Source organism: Falco cherrug, chromosome 8 (assembly GCF_023634085.1).
Source record: "Falco cherrug isolate bFalChe1 chromosome 8, bFalChe1.pri, whole genome shotgun sequence".
Classification (NCBI taxonomy): Eukaryota; Metazoa; Chordata; class Aves; order Falconiformes; family Falconidae; genus Falco; species Falco cherrug.
The window spans coordinates 32,778,255-32,800,098 of record NC_073704.1 but is presented as its reverse complement, the minus strand read 5'-3'; the positions used below and the strand labels follow the sequence as shown (position 1 = coordinate 32,800,098).

The 21,844-nt window shown below is 39.7% G+C and overlaps 1 protein-coding gene across 2 annotated transcripts in view; it reads left to right on the top strand.

Moving 5' to 3' along the window:
• The window catches only part of OSBPL11 (oxysterol binding protein like 11), a 42,346-nt gene extending 20,715 nt beyond the window's left edge, over positions 1 to 21,631 (top strand). For both annotated transcript variants that reach the window (XM_055717849.1, XM_055717848.1), the window contains exons 6-13: positions 3,589 to 3,790; positions 8,020 to 8,165; positions 10,178 to 10,318; positions 12,313 to 12,811; positions 14,467 to 14,653; positions 18,465 to 18,647; positions 19,283 to 19,436; positions 20,817 to 21,631. In XM_055717849.1, the coding sequence (XP_055573824.1) occupies positions 3,589 to 3,790; positions 8,020 to 8,165; positions 10,178 to 10,318; positions 12,313 to 12,811; positions 14,467 to 14,653; positions 18,465 to 18,647; positions 19,283 to 19,436; positions 20,817 to 20,891 (1,587 nt within the window). In that variant the 3' untranslated portion in view covers positions 20,892 to 21,631. The remainder of the gene's footprint in view (positions 1 to 3,588; positions 3,791 to 8,019; positions 8,166 to 10,177; positions 10,319 to 12,312; positions 12,812 to 14,466; positions 14,654 to 18,464; positions 18,648 to 19,282; positions 19,437 to 20,816) is intronic.
• The last annotated feature ends 213 nt before the right edge of the window (positions 21,632 to 21,844 follow it).

The following is a 21,844-nucleotide window of genomic DNA, read 5'->3' as shown; positions in this document are numbered from 1 at the left end:
CGCTAATTCATGCGAACAAATTGTCTAGGGATGGATGTGACTGAAAAAAAGTAAAATGAGCACTTCAGAAGCATGCTTTTCTTCACTACACATTCAGAGTGTATTTTGGGAAAAAAAACTCCTTTCTATCTTGACTGACAGAATGGACTGATTACTGGTTGATTTAACTTGTGAATATTTACAGAGTATATCATGCAAATCTGAAGCTAATACTGAAACAAAATTTGGTATTGAATTGCAAACCTGCGTTACTTTGTTAACAAGTATTTTAATGTTAGCAGTGTAATTACTGTAGTGTGATACATTTCTTGGCAAAAATAAGTCTAATGGAGGGTGTTTGCGCAAACAGGGATCTAGGAAGCATGAGTAGTTAGAAACTGAACTGGGACAGAAGAGTGCTCTGTATTGTGAGCATCATTAACCTTAAAACATGTGGCTGAGCATTGTGGGTAAGATCACCAGCAGGGAGCTGTAATAGATAGATGTTGAAAATACTTCCCCTGGTATGGTATGCTGCTGTCATCATTGTTGCTTGATTGAAATCAAGTGCTCTGGCATAATTATTCAGTAGGCTAGACAATGTGACTGCCTTTTTAGACCATAGAATCTGTGAATGAATCTGCCCACAGCAGACTATTCTTGCAGACATCTTGCAAAAGGGTAACTGCTGCCATCCTGTTTATATCCTCTAGTAGCAGTAAAGTCTCCTATAGTGCTAATGCAAAGACATGAAGTCCTGTCAGGTACCCAGAAAAACTCAAACTGGCTTTCCTGTAGCTTTTTATTTTATGAGCTGGTTCATCTGCTTTATCTTTTGAAAGAGAAGCTTGTCTTCCAAATCAGTTTTAAAACTGAAGCTTTACAGGTAGTTGCTTTCAGTTTTGATTCATCAGGTTACCTCTTACTTGTAATTGTTGTACCACATGACTAAGTAATTTATCACAACATATGGTAAACTTAAATAGTATTGTCGCTTTCCTACCTCTTGCATGAAGACAGCAGCAATACAGAATATGGCATTAGTATTTAGAGAATTCATGCTAGTAGCTCTCTTAGCATTGTATTTTGGTGTTTGAGAAGCTACCTTTAAGTGAGGTAATGTTTCAGAAATGCCTTTTTAACTTTTTGACTTTCCAAATGGCAATACAACATCCAAAATCTGAGGGAGGAAAGAGGAGAGTGTGTGAGCTGGAGCAGTAGCTTTCATCCGCTACTTGGGATTCTTACCGGGTGGGAAGTGGAGTGATTTTTCTTAGTATCGCAAAGAGTACAGAAAATTGTGTTCTCTTTTGATTGTTACTGTGTTTGGTGACACAGCATGTTTATTTGTCAACTTAAAATTTTTTGAACTTTTTTTGTTGAAGAATCCTCAGTAATAGTAGCTTTTTTGAATGTCAAAGTTAGTTTGCTTTATCTTTTTGAAGCTAAAATGCTTGTTAGATACAATGTCTGCTTTTTTTTTAAGATACAGTTAAAATACTTAAAGGACAGGTGCATGCTTGTTACACTTGAGCATCATACAGCTTGAATACAAATTCAGTTTGAGAAGCTGTGGGAAGAACGGCTGCTCTTTCAAAGGATTTGCTGCATGGTCACTCCCCCCCCCGAATTGCACTATAGCTGTGTCTTCTGTCAGTTTCTTTTCTTTCTATTTCCCCTTGTTCTTGGCCAAATACATGTCATGCTGCTGACTTGGATACCTTGCAGAACAGGAGATCTAAGAGGATCTTTATGCTGACTTGCACTAAATGCAGGTGTTTGTGTGTGCAAAGAGAACTATAGCCTGTGTACTTCTGAGAGATTTTGAGTTTTTAACCATAGTGCTTTTTGCTCCCCTGATGCTATTATTTTTTTAAATTTTATATATATATAGTGTGGGTTGTTTTTATATATATATATAAAACCAGGAAAAACTTAGGACTGTTCAGAGTGTGGGGGTTTTTTTGAAAGGGGAGATGTGCTGATTTGAACATCAATGCCGAGTGTAGCATGGTTTGTCCTATTGTCTGGCCTGATCCTGGAGCGAGGTGCTTGGGTGCTACCACATAGTAAATTACTAAGATCACTGGAAGGATTGTGGTGATTTGTCAACTAATTCCTTGTGTCCTATGGGGTTGTTTTATTGTTGTTTTATCCAGCAGAGTTTTTCAAAGTATTGGAAAAAAACCCAACTTGCACACAAGGACTTAATCACATTGATGACTGGAAGAAAATGGCACATTCTGATAGCAGCTGGTGCGTTTGCATAGGCAAGGCTATATAACTTGAAGTGTTCTACTAGGTTTCTGCCCTGTCGCTCTTGGCACATGCTAAGGCTGACTATGCACAGTTCAAGTTAACTGCTTCCAAAGAGCCAGTGCTCTATAGATTCACACCGTAGCGTGCTATGTAACCAAGCCCTAAAATGTTCCAAATACCACATACTGTGACTTGGATGGATACACATTGCTTAAGTATTTATTGCGTAACATCTTAAAAACAGTTCTTGGAAGGGATTGCAGGCAAAGGTACTGAAAAAAATGAATTAGATACTGCTAGGACTGGTGAATTAAAACACTTTAGTGCAATAGCAGTTAAATGCATGAATGCATCTCAGATTCTTTAAAGAAATTGTCTGCTCTGCTAAATCAATCTGTTTTTACATTTAATTTAGCTGCCAGAACACATAATGAACGCAGAGTAGTGCTGTCCAGTTTCATTAATGCCGTTTGTTGTGCCGCCTTAGAAAAGGGACTAGCATGTATAGAAGTTTCCTTTCATCCCTGTTATTCATAATCAGGCAATATTTTGCTTCTGTGAATACTAAGAGGGAAGTATGTAGGTTTTTGGAAGACCACAGTGTGCTGCTTGATGGTGTGCTTTGCCGCTGTACCTCTAGCAGGCAAATGTGCTGTTGCAGGTTCTGTGATGTAGGGGTGTGTGGAGCTCTGTGTGAAGGAGGAAAGGAGTTTGGGAGAGAAAAGGGATAATGACAACAGGAAAGCTGTGATTTGAACACATAATGAAGGTGAAATTCCTGTTGTTTTTTCTTCCTCCTCTGCAAAGTAAATCCTAAGTGTGGTGGCAGTACAGACAATAAATGAGAATGTGGTATGGTTTGAGCCAAAGTGAGTGATAGTCTTTTCCTTTAAAGTGCTGGAACCCTTTCTGTAGAGAGTGAAAAGATCTTGATACTCACAGATAGTACTTCGTAGATTGTCTTCCAGGCTGTGCAGGGCACACAGCTTAATTACTCCTCACACAGAGTGTGTGTATGGTTTCACCCTCTGTTCTATCAACCAGGCATGAAAGTATTTGATATTTACTGTGGCGAGTATCATGTTCAAATTCCTCTCTGCTTTTTTTTTTAAAGTCACTTTGATATTCTTTTGCTTGTTAATAAGGTCCCATGTATTGCTATGAGGATTTCATCATGCATTTAATGACTTTAGTAGCTGCATCAAGAAAAAAAAGTACAGTTAACTTTATATACATCTATTATAGCTTTATTACCATCACAAAGTCATTTTGGATCCTGTGTGTGCACAGCTAAACACATATCTCCCGAGACCCTTCCATCACCTGATAAATGATTGTTTTGTTTGACAGATGATGTCTCAGGCAGAGGGCCAGCAGAGAGACTTGATCAGGAGCATAGAATGCCTTCCTGTCTCCGGTCACCTTACATCCTTGGATCAAGACCTATTAATGCTCAAAGCAACTTCCATGGCAACCATGAACTGCTTAAATGACTGTTTCCATATTCTCCAGTTACAACATGCTTCTCAACAAAAGGGATCCTTACCTGCAGGTGGGTATAGATGTTCACAAAGAGCAGAAATCTACAATGACTACAAATCCTTTCTTTCTTGCAAAAACACTTGTTCCACTAAATCCAGTTTCACCTGGGCAGAGAAAACTGCTGGCTGGCTGGTTTTCACAGTCTGACTTGCTGGTGTTGGGTAGATCTCCATGCATATTGCATATGTTTTTTTATAATCTATTCTGTCGAGAAGTCTGTGGCAGTAGCTGCCGAAGTGTAACATCTAATTGTTGTGGACCATCTCGCAACAGAATAAAGTACATATGGCACCACAACAAGAAGGCTGCTTTTGGGATGTAACTGGCCGCTACGTAACAGTAATAGTAACAGACGGGGAATTTTATGGGGTTGCAGATTCTAGGATATGTAGTATCCAATACAGTTTTGTCAATGTCATGCTTTTCTGACTATTTTTACACACTAAATACCTATTATAAGCATTTACATGTGTGTAGCTTTCATTTCTAGTTAAGCATTAAAACACAAAGCTCTATGTTTTCACAGGTTATTAATAACACTGTTTATATACCAATATCCTTAATTTGAGTTAACATCCTAGTCTAAAACATGGGCTAAGTGTTGCATTCCATTCTGAGGCCAGAACAGACTTGTAAGCAAATGCAAATTAAAACAAAACCAAAAAAAACACACCAACCCCCTTCAACTCTTTTCATAAACACCCAAACCCTACTGCTTATGGGTGTGGAATAACATGTATTCACAGACAGCAAATACGTTGCTACGTCTGTGCAATCAATCACTTCTATGGAAGCAGGTGCTTACCGGTGTTGTTCCACGTGATTAATGTGCAGTGTTTGCAACCAAACGTGCTTTTTCCTGTTTGTGAATTCTTTTGCATCTATCTGATCATGATTTTTTTTTTTTTTCCCCCCCTCATGTGTTTACTTTGTGGCTTTTTGTGAGCAAAAATCTTTTGAGGATTCACAAATGCTTCTCTTACACAACAGATTTGGTAGATAGGAATGTACTTTTGTTACATACTTGCCATAAGTTGTCTCTTACCTTATCTTTCCCAGATTCCTACCATATTTGTGATAGTTGCTTTGCCAGTGTGTATTATTTCAGAGCTGTAATTAGTTTAGCTTCTAAGATGAAAAAATGTTCTATAAAAGTATTAAAACTATATGAAAATAGTTTTTGATCCTTACATCACCACAGACATTAAAGGAGAACATGTGAAAGGAATGAATTAACTTTTTTTTTCTGTATTTCAATTCAGAATGTAATGTTATAAATGAAAACCTGGATGGCACCTCTCCAAATCTTTGAACTCCATGGTTACTCACACTGAAAGAACTCTTCCTATTCCCTGTGAATTTTTTTAGCTATTGATACATAACTGTGGGAGGCGCACATCACAAGTCTCTTTGTTTTGGCATTTTCATGTGTATGCTAAAGTGGGGTTTTTTGACCCATTACAGTATCTGGGGAAATAAAAAGGGTCCAATGAGCATTGCTGTAATAACTTATGAAGAAGGCAGGGTTTTTCATGAACATTATTTTGTTTAATTTTTTAAAATACACAGGGAAAAGCTCAATTTGTCTGACTGCTATTCAGTTGGTATCTGCCTGTTAATGGCCAAACCTAAAAACATTGCTTGAAATGTCTGAATCTTGATTTCTGGTGGTATCCTAGAGAGATGGATGAAGAGGGGAGGAGCTGCAGATTGGATGATGCATAGTGCGGCCAGAGTTAAAACCAGACCATTAAAAGAATGCATGTGCCTTTCAACTTGCCCTCTGGCATGGGCCTTTCTGGAAATGCTGTAACACATTTGTTCATTTCAAGGATTGTGAAGAACTCTTCTTTTTTTTCTTTTCCTTTCTTAAAACCTGTTTGTCTTGGATTTCTCCCCCTGCCTCAGGGGAGATACTTCTGGTTCAACTGATGGAGCCTTTTTGGTAGGCATCAGAAGTTCATAAGAAAGGAAAAGGGTTGTGGCTTAACTCAAATGCTGCAGGAGGCGTTTCTATATTTAAGTGTAGGAAAACATAAAACGATGTAGAAAAAAAATCTTCAGTAAAGACTGTTCTATCTAATAAAATATATACAAGCACTATTTAATCTTCCTAGGATCATAAAGGCAGGTCAGCATACTTCAGCTAGATAGCAGTGAGGTGCAGCATGAAATGATGATGAAGAGGAGACTTGTCTAACAGAGCATAAATTTATACATGAGGTGCAAAAAAGTATTTTTGGGTCTGTTAAAACGGTACTTAACTGCTAAGAATGTGTTGGGCAAGTGCTTGTCAGGCTTGAAAAACAGGATTAGGAATTATGTAAGAGTGCCATTTTGCTATAAATTGTTAGAAGAAAAAAAAAAAAGTCCCAACAAAACCCAAAGCCCTCACCAAATCCCACAAAACAAAAAAACCCCAAAAGAGTGAAAATACTGCCCCTGCTGCATCAAGGTGTACCATAAATCACAAACTTAGATGAATATGAAGGTTGCAGCTGTTAACTTTTCCTAAATTCAAGTCAAAAGTGGGAAAATACACTGGAATAAAAAATAATCCAAACATCAAAAAGTACTTTGTTATCATGAAGATGGATTGCAGCAACAGTTTGCAACTTTTGAGGAGAAATATTGAAAGTGAAGACTATAGGCTGTGAGAGGCCTGTGTTGTCAGCACCTCCCCTCTGCTACAACTTGAAAAAAATGGGGTGAAGACTTTTAGGGGAGGAGGAGATCACAGGTAAAGAGAATAGCTTGTGCCTACCCAAAATAGTCGAGAGCGGATCTGAACATGATCTTCCAGTGGAAGAGAAGTATTAAGGTGCTATCCTGTCTTCTCACGAAGATTAAAACACAACTGGTAGCTCAAATCACTTAAATCTCCTAGAATTTAGCAGTGAAAATTAAACAAGTTAAAACCAATAAGGTTATTTTAGAAGTAGGTGATAGGAAGTATAAAAGGGAGGCTACTTATGAAGTTCAAGCTAATATAGATGCAGCGAGTGTGGATTAAGTGCGGCCTAGAACAGTTAAGAGATTATTGTGTTGAAAGCTACAGTTCAGAAAGTGGGTATTATTGAGAGGTTTTAAAGATGAGTAAAACCCTTTCAAAAAGGAAGTGTAACAGTGGCATTCTGAGCATCTTATTTCTTGACTTCTTTGGAACTTCTGTTTAAGTGGCTTAAACTGCTGGGGGATTCTTGTTTTTTACTGTGTAATGGATTCATGAGTAACAGACTTGATGAAAATAAACTGTCTTGCTGTGGAAAAAGTCTTGTCCCATCAGTAAAGCTGGGCTCTTTTCCTGCCCCAATATTTTCCTGGTGGAAATGCTGCTGTTTATCTGAACTAGCTTACTCTGTTGTGGTTGAGGATGTGACCTAGTTTCAGGTAATGGAGGTTTGGAGCTAAAGGATTGTGCGTCATATAGGAAGAGACAACGGACACCTCGGCGTGGGTTCCTAAGCACAGGAAACTGCTGTGTGGTGGTAGAAATTCATGTTTCCTAATAATTTCTGTGTTTACAAGCCAGCCAAGATGGTTTGTCAGTTTTTGTATTCTTCAGTAAAAACTGATTGGAGTCACCTGTACATTTATTAGTTTTTGGAAAAGAATGGAACATTTGTACTATTAATGAGGAACCTGATCTGTTTTGATAAATTAGCTGGGAGTAACTAGAGATGCTGGAATCATCAAGTGGGTAATAGCTTTCCAAGCCCTGCAGCTTTTTTTTTTTCTTAGCAACTATTACTTATTCAACAGCGTGCGCTTGCCACCTTTGCAGCTGAGAAAAGTACACTCTCCAGAGAAAACACTAGCAACAAAACGTTTTCTGCTTCAGCTCTTTTTAATCTAGAACTGAGCTGGGTTTGAGAAGCTGAGCAGTGGTGGGCATTTTTTTTTTTCGTACTGGTTAAAGAAAATTGTAAGGGTTACTTAACATGTCCATGATACTGGGTTCCTCCTGTAGTGTCTGATTACACCTTTCATGACACCAACTAGTCTCCCCAGTCCAAGTTGCATGTATTACAGCTCGCCAATCGCAGTGTTTGTGCTAATGATCGCTGAAGGTGGTGTCTCATTGCACCACCTTTGTTTAGTGGCTGCTGAAAGGATTGGCTGCAGTAGGAATTGGCTGCTTTCAGCTTATTCCTGAAAAAATAGCTCTTTGCAAAACCTGCTGTTTACTGACCTTCCAAAGGATGAGCAAGTTTCAGCGCAAACTCTCTTTTGCTTCAGGAACGACGATCAGTTGGTTGGAACCGAAGATATCTCTGGCGAACCACTTCAAAAATGGAGCGGCTCAGAATTTCCCAGCAGAGATAAACAAGCCAGCATCTGTCAGAGAGGAGCAGTCTGTTGCAGAGCCCTGCCAGCTAACAAGGGTAAGGTAATGTGAACTCCCATTTCTGTGGGGAATTCTTTTGAGGAATATCTGTAAATGTTTGTCACGTTATATGAAAATGATTTAATGAGAGTTATTCTTACACTTTTTGGTTAGCTGTGTTGGAGAAGGAGTGAGTACAGTTGGAGTAAACGAAACTTCCTGCCTTGATTTCTCAATAAGTTTTTGCTGCTTTCTGTAACTAGCTGTCAAGTGGAGAGAGCCAATTGCAATGGTAATGCAAGGTGTTGAAATAGGCAGTATTCCCTTGTATTACAATTTAAACCAAGTGGAAGTACAAAAAACCTAGCTGGAATTCATGACACTCTCAAAATAGGCCCAAGAAGAACTGCCTAAGCAGATGAAAGACAAAATTGCCAGTCTCTAGCTATTAAATCTCCTGGTCTTTCTTTTCTAGCTCTTGCTGCATCTGTTTTTCTTAATCTGAGCAGCTCTAATCACTTGACTTCAGGATGGCTTAATGTATTTGAAATACGGCTACAGTCTGTATCATTATAACTGTCAAAACTGATTTGAAGTGCAAAACACTAAAGTAAAAAGCAGTAGGGATTATGATAAAGAACATGTTTTCCTAACTAAGCTAAAAAATCATAATTACATTCTTTTTATACTAGCTGGTTTCACACAGTTGTTTGGATGGGACTATCATTGTGAAAAGATAATGTGCTGTTGTATGTCTCCACTGTGCATCTTACAGCAAAATTGAAGCAGAAAAGATTTTTTTTCAGTTGCTGTAGTTTATATGTTTTTAAATGGATCAGAGTAGTCGACAATAAGTTAAAAAGAAAAAACAACCAACAAAAAAACCAACCGACCCAGGAGCTGTCAAATAAATCACTTAATTCCTTCTAATAATTGAGTTACGGCTCAAGTGCTTAATGCATTTGGGATGCGACTAGTCTTATCACTCCCCTTATAAATAAGGGAGCTGAAAATACCTGGTAGAACAGCATAGCATCCTTGGAAAGGAGTTGCCTGTGTGATGCTGCAGTTTTCGTCAGGGTTTGAGCTCTGCGTTAGGGCTTGGTCCCCTGCTTTTGGTGTTTGAGTGTTCATAAATTGGCCTTGAGCTAGGGCAGCTGCTCCAGGACAAAGGGCTTTGCTTAGGCAGATGCATATGGCTGCCCTCCTGTGGCATTCAGTGCCTCTCCCCTCTGCATCTGCCTCCATCCAGCTGTTTGCCTCTGGAGGATGCTGCTCTGAGCTCGGGCAATACCAGTGTTCCTTCCACCTCTAGCATTCGACTTTCTGCTTGTTGGGTGATGGTTGTTTAAATGGCACTGATATAATTTCTGCTGGTCTGTCAGGATGCTTTAGTTATACTAATAGGCAACCAGCTTGTGTGGTCTGTGTATGTGTGGTTTTGTTGTTGTGGTTGTTTTTCTAAAACTACTCCCAAGTTACTTTCCTTTTTTCCTTTACTGTTACATATTGGCACTGGCAGCAACTTTGCTAATGCTTGTGAAGACTAGCCTGTAGACATGTTAATTGCTTGTCATCAGGCATGACAGTAAGCGAGGAACTAGGAACTACCATTTGCTGCAGCCTTTGGAGTAATGATGGCAACACTGGAAAGCCTGAAGTAGTGCGGAGGTGGAGAGGTGTTACTGAGGTGGCTGGTGTTTCTGCTAGTTTTTGCTTCGCTGTTTTTTTGCATATGTTAGATGCTTTGCCATTCTGTTAGCTCACAAAACTTCCAGGAAAGCAGGTCATGTTTGCTTTTAAGTTTTCCCCCTGCCCCAACCTGTGTGAGGGGTGGTGAGAAATCTTAGCCTGAAACCCCTAGATGAAATCTGCAATGAGTTATCTTAATGTCCCTTTAAATTCTTCAGCTGTTGTTTATCTTAGGGGTAGATTCCATTGTGTAGCACTCTGCAGGGGTATATTTAATCATTTTTTTATATGTGGAAGGTTAAATACAATATGAAGTCCTTTTAGGATATTGTCTGCCCAGTCACATCTTTGAGCTGATATTTATGGTTCTTATCCCAGGAACCTGAAGAAGTAAATCCAGATGAGGAGCTGGAGGATATCTGTGATGATAAAGAAGATGATCTAGGAGCGGTAGAAGAACAGCGCAGTGTTATCTTGCATCTCTTGTCTCAGCTGAAACTTGGCATGGACTTAACAAGAGTAAGTAACTGAAACGTGAATACTGGCTGCAGTAAAAGTGAAGTGCCTTTTTAAACTCAATTCCTGTATTGAACAATATTAAGTTTAATATTAAACTATGGCCTGTAGCAATTTCAGGTCCCAAGGTCCAGTGTCCCAGTTTGAGGCAGGCTTTATGTGAAATGTTCTGAGGGAATGGATTTTCTTTAATGCAACTGGCCATATCTTTTCTATTACATTCTCTGCGTGTCTTCTGCTATGTTTTTGTTGGCTTTCCCACAATGGCCTGTTTTCTTTCCTGTGTTTGCACTTCCTCTGTCCATACTGTTTTCTATAATCTTCTCGTATTTTTGTCTTTCTGCTTTCCTTCTATGATCGTTTTTCTTTCTTGATGATGCTTTTATATGCAACTTGCATAAGCCTACATCTGTATTCATGCTGCTTCTGAAAAGAAGTTTTCTCTTGGTTCCCTGTTATCTGTCCTCAGATGTCTGTTTACACCTCTCTGTCCTATTCTCATTTCTATGTTTGCTCATGGCTATAGCAAGCAGGAACAAAGTTATACTGGAGAGAATTGGGTTTGACACTTCAGTGCAGATCTCAAAAGTGAGTAACTTTAAAAAAATAACACTCAGTTGCTACTAGACAACTTGGGCAGCAAATCTGGGAAAATCAGGCTGCTACCACCTTATGTTCAGTTCACTCCTGTAAAGACTTCTTACCATAAGCACTAGACGCTTTTAAAGGAAAAAAATGGATTTTATAGTGGCATGGAGTGAGGAAGGCACTCTTTCTTGCAATTATGGATTATCATTTTTTTTCACAAACTGTATTTTTTGAGCACTAGCTACTTTGTGACTAGAAACACTTGGACTGTGGAGCTTACATTTCATAGTTTTGGGGTGGGATGGCGGAAGGCCCCGCTGCCTGTGAACCAAACTACAACCTCTGCTGCTTAATCAGGAATTCATAAAGTTATAATTTCACTTATACTGAAGATTGGATTTGGGGTGTCTTTTTCTCTTAGTTGGAACAAATTGTCAAGCCTGTCTCCCAGTTGTGACTTTTGGCTGTAGAATTGTCTTTAGTTCAGAGCAGGCAAAGCATTGAAATGTGACAAGTCTGACTTCAAAACAGGTAGTGAAGCTGTTAGAATCACACTTAACTTAAATATCAGCGTACTGAAGTGAAAAGCAGCTTTAATATTCCAGGTTGGTGTTGCAAAAACGTGGCAAGTGTATTCAGCTTAACTTGTGTGTCTGTTAAGAGTCTTGTGTCTCTGGTCTGTCTCCTTGAATGCAGCTGATTTAAATGGACTGTCTTGATCTCATGGTTGAGACGCCCTGTGTTGCTCTGTACGGCAGTTATGTGAGGTTAGTTGCCACTACAGAGAAGGAAAAGACTGATGATGCCCACAGCCTCTTACTCTACAGTACTGCTCTTGGCCCGGCAAAGGACAGGACTGTTGCTTTTTGTAGTGGTGAATGCAACTGGGAGAGTATCAGGTTTTCTGCTCAGAGGTACAGGATCAACCTATACTGTGTTATTTCTCATGGATGCTGGTCCTAATTGCTGTGGTGAGAGAGGCTCTGCAGGCTCTTGAGAGCACTGGCATAGCTTCCCTGCTTTTCTCTTCACTAGACAAAACCTTGCCTAACCTTTGCCCTGAGCCTTCCTTGCTATAGTTTGAGCTCCTCGATGCATGTTTTCTCCTCCACAGACATGTGGGATACTTTATCTCTTTGCAACTCTTTTTTTGAGGGATGCTCAGTCCCTTTCAACCTCTTCAGTCCTAGTAGTACTTATGGGGCTCTTTTCTCCTTGTAAGTAGTTTTTCTGGCACATCTCATCACTGTATTTTGCTCACATCTTACAAGAGGGACAAGAAAGTTCAGTCTGAAAATGTGGTGTCCAAATCAGGACAGAATCATAGTACTCCACCTGAGAACTTCCCTTCTAAAAATGCCTGTCTCTGTTTTACTTACTAGAGCTTTCTGGGTTTTCTTTTGTTTCAGGTGGTTCTTCCCACTTTTATTTTAGAGAAGCGATCGTTGTTGGAAATGTATGCGGACTTCATGTCCCATCCAGATCTCTTCATTGCAATCACAAATGGCACTACCCCTGAGGAGAGGATGATCCGATTTGTTGAGTATTATCTCACTTCTTTTCATGAAGGTCGCAAAGGAGCTATTGCAAAGAAACCATACAATCCCATCATTGGGGAAACGTTTCACTGCTCCTGGAGGATGCCGAAGAGTGATGTAGCCACTGATGCTGGCAGTAACTTCTCTGCTCACTCCCCCTCAGAGCAAGTAACTCTGTCTAAAGATATGGAAGGCCAAACAGACCTGGACTACTATACAGTAAAATTTGTAGCTGAGCAAGTGTCCCACCATCCTCCTGTCTCAGGTTTTTATGCTGAATGTGTAGAGAGAAAGATGTGTGTCAATGCCCATGTCTGGACAAAAAGTAAATTCTTAGGAATGTCAATAGGAGTGACAATGGTTGGTGAGGGTAAGTGTAACTTCTGTCCTTTGTTCATTTGAGAAGCCTGTTAAAATATTACTCATTTGATAAATTTCCTACAAAACTAATAATATTTTGATGTTATATTCCTCTGGCAGAAACACAGATGAGTACTGCTTGGTAGTTTTGTTTCAAAGACTTTAAAAAAAGCAGAACAAACCTGCTTGCAGATGTCAGTGAGTTTTCAGATATTTTTTTTCCCCACGTACTCCTGGTTTTCCTCTAATCTTTGTGGTCTGCAAGCCTTTAATGTACAATCATTCAGTGGTTTCTTACTTTACTGTTTACAAAGTACAGACGATACTACAAGTCCTCATTATAAACAGCAAGTTTTTTATGGGGGAAGAAAGTAGATAGGTTTATTCTTTGCCAAAAATCAGGATTGCATTTGGAAATAAAATTCTGACTTTTAAACTGAAGGGCAGTTACTGTAATGTAAACTGGTATTTATGAATGCTTCCAGAACATCAGACAAATTAATTTGCATCAGACATCTATTAAATAGGGCTGTTGTTACATTTGCATGTGTTGCACTTCATGTATCTTACTATGCAAGTTTTAATTTTCTTTAAGTAGAGAAATTGGATTCTTTAGGGACAGAGAAGGGTAACTGCCCTTAAACTTTAGTTTCCCTTTAGTACTTGTATTCACTGGAGGAGATGAGACAGCATCTCCTGTTCTGTGCCCCCTGTGCGTATTGTCCAGTAACTGGGGATTTGAGGCACTTGCGTGTAAGCTACGTACTGGACAAGGAACTGAGCATGGCAGGGGATGCGGAAGGCACATCTCAATGCTTTGATTGTCCCAGGTATTTCTGAAGTTAATATCTCCTTTAGGGCATTTCTCAAATCATGTCATAACTTTTCAGAATTTCTCATGTTTTTCATGCTTAATGTCAGACCCAGTGATAATGCACTAGAGAGGCATGGTTGATGCAGGCAGCAGTCAGTTGTCATGCTATGTTCTTGTAATGGTGAGATGTGGATCTTGTGGTTTGGGTTTTGTTGTTTGGTTTGTTTGTGTTGGTGGTTTTTTTTTTCCAATATGATCAAACAAACCCACACATCTTAAAATCAAAAGAGAAATTCTGGGTCTTTTTATGAGATTCTTGATATTTTTTTGCAAAAGCTGCTGTCAGGTTTATCTTGTCAGAGAAGTGCAGTAGGAAGAGTTGTCTGCTACCTGCCTTCAGATAGTCAGATGTATGTCAGGGAGGGAAAACAGAAGTATTGGCCTTCCTCAGGATCTGCACTTCAGGGTATTCATTTGTTATTTCCTTTTGTCAGTGTAAGTCTTGTGTCACTATGCTCCACAGCCATCAGTAAGTGACCAGCCCTTTTACACACTGCTGGAAAGAGTGTTGCACAGTGCAATATCGTACTTCATAGAGCCATATTATTAGGATGTCTTTTCCCAAAAGAAACATAAATGTATGTTACTCAGGTTAGTACTTTCAGGAAAACGTTTGTATCTAGAATCTGTAATAAAGGTCACTTTTGTGTGGGGTTCTTTTTTCTTTTCTTCTTGGTGTGAAGGGCTATGAGGAAAAGTAGCCAATGTATTTTTGGCCATCTGTTTCAATAACTCATTTGGTCTTTTCTAAAATAGTGCTGATTTAGGGATTCTTGTATTTCTTCACACAGGTCTCTTGAGTCTCTTAGAACATGGGGAAGAATACACGTTCTCTCTGCCCTGTGCATATGCTCGGTCAATTTTAACCGTTCCCTGGGTAGAACTGGGAGGAAAAGTCAACATTAACTGTGCGAAGACTGGGTATTCTGCAAGTATTAACTTTCACACCAAGCCCTTCTACGGTGGCAAATTGCATCGGTGAGAACACTTTTTTTTTTTTCCCCCCCTCTATTTTACCACATAGTCTGTGCTCTAGAACTGCAGTACCTGTGTAACTCCCCTGTTCTGTGTGCTGAGTAATATTCACCTGATAAACACGAAAAACTGTTTTCTCAGTCTATAAACAATTGAGGTATTGCTGTGCTCCTAAACAACTGCATCTCGTGATTTTTCCTTGAGGATCACATGTTACCTTTAAAGACAGTAAAGAAATTCCGTGTTTGTCTGACTCTGTGTTCAAACCCCTGGGAAAACAGCTCCTGGCTTTTATTCCTGGCTGCTGCAGATTCTCTTAATTGCGTTAGAAGTTGGTTAGTGTTTCCTAATTTTCAATTTGCCTTTTGTTTGGAGTGAAGTTGATCTTGATGTCTTAAAGGGCTGCATGTTGGTTGCAACATGCGTTGTAGCTGCACTGCAGGGGATCATTTGTAAATAATCTGTTACTTACTGGTCCTAGGATTTCTATATAAGAAAGATAAGACTGCCAAGTTTAAGCAACTTACAGAAACTCCCTAGGTAAAAATACCTTTTTTAAAGACAAAAATAATAATTCTTGTAGGGGTAATTCTTCATGTGTATGCATGTTTAAAAACTAACAGGTAAAAGAAAGAAGATCCAGGGAAAACTTGCTTGGGGTTACTTCTGGCAGATTCTAGGAAGTGTCGGCATGCTTGGTGCAAAATCTTTTGAAACTCACTAACATTGACGTTTTCAGACATTTTATAGTAACACTGCTAGAAATTAGCCTTGTGCTAATATAGAGGCAATTAATTGAGGAAGGAGAAAATTAAGTAGCAGTCGCACAAAAACTCAGATTCCAGAGCATTTTGCACTCAGCTGTTTGTTGGACAGTGCTTGTTTTGAACCTTTCTTGGATGAAATGTGTTGGAGATGATAATGAAATACGTAACGGCTTAGAACATCAGAACTTCTCAAGTGTAGGTTGCTCTCACAGGTTACAAAATACCAACAGTCTACTCTAAATAACTTTTGTGAAACAGTGGGGTAAGGCCATATTTATTGCTTAAAGACAAACACCACCACCCCACGCCCCAGCCTCCATCTTGAAGTGCTTTGCCCCATAAATTCCCAATGATTTGAATTTAACGTGTGTGCACAGCTGCCCTGTCCCCAGGGCATCTGGAGAACTAAAGCTTACGTGTAGCTCTGTTTCACTGGCGACAAGTCTGAAGTGACACATCATTTGGGACAATTTGTTCCCATTGCTTACAATGTATCTTGCACCTTCCAACAACTCCTGTTGCGCCATAAAAAATAAGCGGTAGGATGCAATTTTACTTTTGGAAACTGTTCTGTTGTTTGTGTCTCTGAAATTAGTCACAGATGTAGAGGCTTTTCAAAGACAGATCTGTTCAAGGTACTGTAACTATTGAAAATTTGACATGGTGATGATGGGACATTGCCAAAAGAATCTCTTGATGAGGAAGCAGCAGTGTTGTCATGGTTACACAGAGGCAAGTGAGTTGCCATGGCAATGCTATAGATGTATTTTTTTATTTTTTTTTTGTAGAGTGACGCTTGTTGTTAGACCTCAGCTGGATATTGCCTCCTTGGTCCTCTACCTCTTTAGCTTGATGAAATAGAGTATGATGATAACAAACAGCTAGACATGTACCAATTGTGCCTAGCTTACAAATAAGCGCTAGCAGATTTTTATCATTAATATTATTAGTTCAGGCAGGTGCTGTGATCTGGGATGCTGGGAATGGTTGTGTCTCAGAGCAGTGCAACTTGAAGAAATACAGGTTGCAATAAGACTTTAACATAGCAGCTCAATACTGTACCTTCATAGTGAATGATATAACTTATTTTAAGTTGAGCGGAGACAATTTTGTGATTGACATCAGCAGACTGAATGTCAGTATTGTATAGTAACCACAGAGTGCTTGGAAAAATTAAGCTCTTAAGTTGTGAAGACGTAACTGCAAAGTCTGAATGTGCTGGTCCCTGGTATCCTGTGGATTCAGTCTGTTCAGAGATCTCTTGGGAGGACAGCGACTCCACCATGTGCAATAGCTTTAGTGAGGTGTGGAAGTCACAGGAGGAAAAAGCAACAAAAAATGAAGGCTGCTTGCTTGTCGCCTACTCTTTCAGTTGTTTTCAGGAGCTGTTAGTACTTGTTAACTTCCACAAAAACAAAACTTAATAGTTTAATGTGAACATGCTTTTATTGCTTATGTTGCTCCAACTCTGGCCCGTTTTCTTGAACGAATCTTAAATTTTTGTAAGAAAAAAAATGTGTGAACAGCACAGACACACCAATCTGTTTTTTTGGAAGATCTTCCTAATGAAGTTAAATCAGGTTTGAGCTGCTGGACTGTGATGTGGTTCCAGCTGCTTCCTGCATGTGCAAGATGTGGGAGAAGCTCTGACTGCTGCCTCCTGCTCTGAGCTGGCTGCAAGCTTTCCCTGCTTGCCCTGGGCATTCCCTGAAGGTTTGGTTTGACAGGCATCCAGTATCTCTGTGCTGGAAGGTCTGGCCTATGATACTCGCTTTGTTGCCTGAGAAATTAATTTCTCTCTTTTAATGCCAGGCCTGGGGTGACAGGTGGATGGAGGCACAGCTGGAAGTGACCCATGTATGTAGAAGGAGGGAGGTGGCATCTGTGTGTCCTGTGCTCCCATCTTCCTCTGAGTGTGGCACCACGCAGCCAGCACGGGCAAGGTGGGAGCACAGAAGTGCTGCTTTCTGCTCTTCTTTTGCAGTTGTTCAAAGCAAATAAGAACAAACCAGTGGTGTGCAAGCTATCTGTTACTAGCCACGCGTAATGTAAGTGTGAAAGGAGACGTAGCGTGTGCTTTGTGAGTGCTGATGAAATGTGGGAAGGGGAGCTGGAAAGTGATATGTTTTAGAGAGCATGTGTATAGTTAATTACAGTTTAATTGGAGCTGGAGATAATGTTCTTTGATTCCTGCAGCACCTTATAAGTAAGAACATCTCAAGTCTTGTTTGCATAGTGTACAGACCCTTTTGCTCCTACTTTCTAGGTGAGAAGTTCTGTTTGAGGGTGGCAATGTGCTTGCCTAGCAATGCTCGGTAAGCTTCCATTCCTTGATTGAGAGTGAATTGAGTGTTGGGAGGTCTTTAGACAGATCTTTATGTTGAGAAGGAAAGTATGCATCAGTGTGTGTAATTATGGTGATACCTGAGCATCTGTGCAACACTTTGAATGAAATACTGCATATTAGAAAGACACTTCAACTATTGGCAGAGGTTTCTGTGGAAGAGACAGGAAAGAAAAGCAGTTCTCCTGATTCCTAGTTTCCTGCCTTGCTTTTTGCCTTTTTGTGTCTGCTGCTTATGTGAGCAACATAAAAGTGAGACCACTTACATATGCAGAACATTGAGGTGTAAAAATGTGAGATAAAGTGCCAGCAGGTAGTGAAGTACGTTCTTGCTAGAAAGCTTAATTTTTATTTTTTGAGTCTGAACTACGTATCTGACATGACGTTTCAAGTGGAAAAGATCAACTGCTTGTTACATCTGAACCAGCCTGTGTTTTTTCATTTTCAATTCCATCAAAAGTTTTGAAACAAATGTAAGTTGAAGCCAAAAATGGAGTTTCCTGGGTAACCTGAAGAGAATTAGAGCAACGAGTGAAAGTCATTTTGCTCTTTAAGCTTCTCCATGCAAATGCAATTCAAGTAACTAGCATTTTTCAAGAGTGTGTGACAAGTTTGCAAACTCATTCAGTGTCGAGTGATTATGCAATGAGTAGTCCTTGGGTGTCTTCAGCCATGGCCTTTTAAAAATAAATTGCTTTCCTAGAGTCACAGGTGAAGTGAAGCAGAACATGACGAACACAGTGGTGTGCAGAGTGCAAGGGGAGTGGAACAGTGTGCTTGAGTTCACCTACAGCAACGGGGAGACAAAATATGTGGACTTGACAAAGCTGTCTGTGACAAGAAAAAGAGTTCGGCCCCTTGAGAAACAAGGACCGTTTGAATCTAGGTAGAGTATGTGTTCACAATTGTTGACCCTTTTTGTCCTGAGCAGTCTGGAGAATGCCATAGGAAAATCTGCAAATGTAGATATTATTTGTGGATAACGCTTAGCAGCAGTGGTCTTAATTTATTTTTTTTAAAAACAAAACTCAAGTACATAATAAACAGTGCAAAAAACCCAAGTGCACGCACATGGTTGTTTACCTTGTCTCTTTTCTTCATGGACAGAGTTGTCTTATGAGTGCATAAAGTGCCTGCTAGAACAGACCCTCCTTTTTTGTTTTGGTTTTAACCATTAGCTACACAGCAGGGCAGCTCCTGACAAGGGAGGTCCTCACAAGAAACTGCTTGTTGAGTAACACTTCCACAGCAACTTTAAAGGGTATACAAACAGACATTAGACTGGCACAGCCAAAACCTCAGAGCTATGCCTATCTGCTCCTAATTGCTAGCATAGCTGTAAGACTCAGCCACGAGCCCTTCCATCTGCGCTGCGCCGTTGTGCTCTGACCTGGGTTGATTTGCCCTGTGTAAGTGAAGGGAAGGCTCCTGCTCTGAAAGAACCGCATGCAGTGATCCTGCGGTTTAAGGTGGCAGGCTGAGGAAGCTTTGGAAAAGTAAAGTTAACAATTTGTTTTGTAGGAGGCTGTGGCAGCATGTAACAGAGTCTCTGCGGGATGGAGACATCGATAAGGCTACAGAGCACAAGCGAGCCCTTGAAGAACGACAGAGGAATGAAGAGAGGCTTCGTGCTGAAACGGAAACACCTTGGTGTACTAAATACTTCCTTAAAGAAGTAAGTTTGCAAGCAGTTAGCTGTTGATGAAGGCAGAGCTACAATGAAAGCAAGTGCACATATGGGTCTGTGTCCTGGAATAGAGTATTTGGCCTTAGAGTTTAGCTCCGTGGGATTCATAGGAGAAAGGTGACGTAAGCACTTCAAATATGTAAAGGTCTGACTTTACCCTTCCCTTCCCAAACATAATGATTTTGCAATTCCCTTGCAACAAAATGTTTGCCTCTTTTATTGTTTGGTTTCTTTTACCAAGCACTTGCTCATGGACCATGGAAAACAGCCTTACATGTGCATATGTAAGTAGATGGTCACAGTAAATACCCAAAGAAAATAATCAGTAGTACTAATTTTGCTTATGTTGTGTGCATATGAACCAAGATACTACTGTTAGCAAAAAGGAACATGACGTCATTCTCAGCTTAGAACTTTCTTTGTTCTTACATTACGTTTTGGATGGAGCTTGCTTGTTCAATGACTTAACCTGTATTTCAATAATGATAATAATATAGTAAGACTTTTAACAAGGTGAACTGCAGCCTGCCCAGGAAGACTTGGGGCTGCTGGTATGATCACTTTGAAATAGGCTTTCCTTGTAATCCAGCTGGTGAGACCCTGCTTGTGTACAGTTTTGTTGAGACCCTTGCAAGAGGAGAGGATGCAACTAAAACTTATGCTGTAGTAGTTTACATTCTCCTTGTAGTGAAACTGCAGTAGTGAAACTCCCTTTTCTCCTTCTTCCCATATCTTTCATCTAGCAAAGGTTTAAAACAGAAGCTAAAAAGTTTGGTTTTTTTTCCCCTGGGTTCCTTCCATTTTTGTGTGTGTGTGGTTTGGTTTTAAGTTCAGGACTATGTTAGCTCCAATAAAGCTTTTTGTTCTCTAAAGCTATGTTAGTATGATTAGCTCAGATGTAGCTATTTGTATTGTTAGTATCTAGACTTAGAAGAGGTGAAATTCTGTTGCAAATCTGAGATGCGGATCTACTCAGAAAATGTTTAAATGTAATCCTGGGCGACTTCATTTCCAGGTAAGCAGTTGGGCTGTGTTAGCTGATAATCCTGGATACCTGCTTCTCTGCTGGCTTCTTGTTTGACTTTTTAAAGTAATCTGGATCACGGAGTTGAGAGGAGTGGCTTTCCATCTGGGTTAATTACAAGTGCAGTTGATTCCCAGAGAGCACTGTGGCTCGGCAACAGCCTGTAGGTGTTCTGAACTAGTCTCAAGCCTGCAGCATTGATCTCTGTGTCTTAATCTGTGGGAGTTAAAGGTATAAGATAAGTCCCTCTGGTTTTCACAGCTATCAGTCTAGTAGTTGTGTGAAGGGAATTCTCCCAGAGCAGTGTCTTTATTATAATCAATTTTTTTTTCTTTAAATTGCAGGGAGATGGCTGGGTTTATCATAAACCCCTCTGGAAAACAGTCTCTGCTGTGCAAACTCAAACGGACACTAACTAGAAAAGCAGCTTTAAGATGAGTTTTCTGATTTTCCTCTCCTTTTCCTCTGTCTCTCAAAACACAGTAGTCGTACTGAGTGTCCCCTTTTTATGTAATTGTGAAAGCTTAAATGAGGATAAAGAAATAAATATACTAGGGCACTTTAAAGCTATTTAAGAAACAATTAAAAGAAGAAGAAGAAAAGACGGAGTTGTAGAGACAAACTTGCCAGGTACATTCAACCTTTTGTATGATCCAAGAGATTTTATCTGAATTGTGTAAGATTCTTCTAAGTAGATCTGATTGCAAAAGCTGCCTAAGAGAAGAAGGAACTGTTGGATTTTTGAGTGACATGGGAACTTTTTTCAGAATCTGCATCAAGCTTTTTAATAACTGAAAACTGCTCAGTACCCATGTAGACAACAGCAACAAAAAATTTGCTGCTTTTATGCCCAGTGATTAACCTTTTTGGTGAAAACTGGAGGCGTGTTTGGAAGATGTGCCTGAAATCAGTGTTAAGAACCGGATCATGACAACTTTTTTCTTCAGAGGGAACGCGTGCATGCATCAGAGAAGTATGGGATATATGTAGAGACTACCTTTCTTTTTTATGGATTTATAAAAGCAATTAGAATTGTAACCATGGAGAAATTTTTCCTCTGAAACATTTTAATATACTTGAAATAATTGACTTGAATTGGAAAAGTAATTTGAACACTTTTCAACTCCTAATTTTATTAAATCTCTTTGAGTGACTTCGATTTTTCTCATGTTATACTGTAATGAGGTTTGGCCTTCCCTCCCCCCCCGCCCCCTCCACCTTCCCTTCCCAAGGACTAAGGCTTTCAAAATGAACAGAAAACGTATAATTTTGTATTTAAATTTATCTGCCCATCTAATCATCTCAGAGGTGAAGTATCAGTGTTACAAACTGTCCTTTGGATTGTTTTGGTTTCTTTCCTGTGGTGTTACTC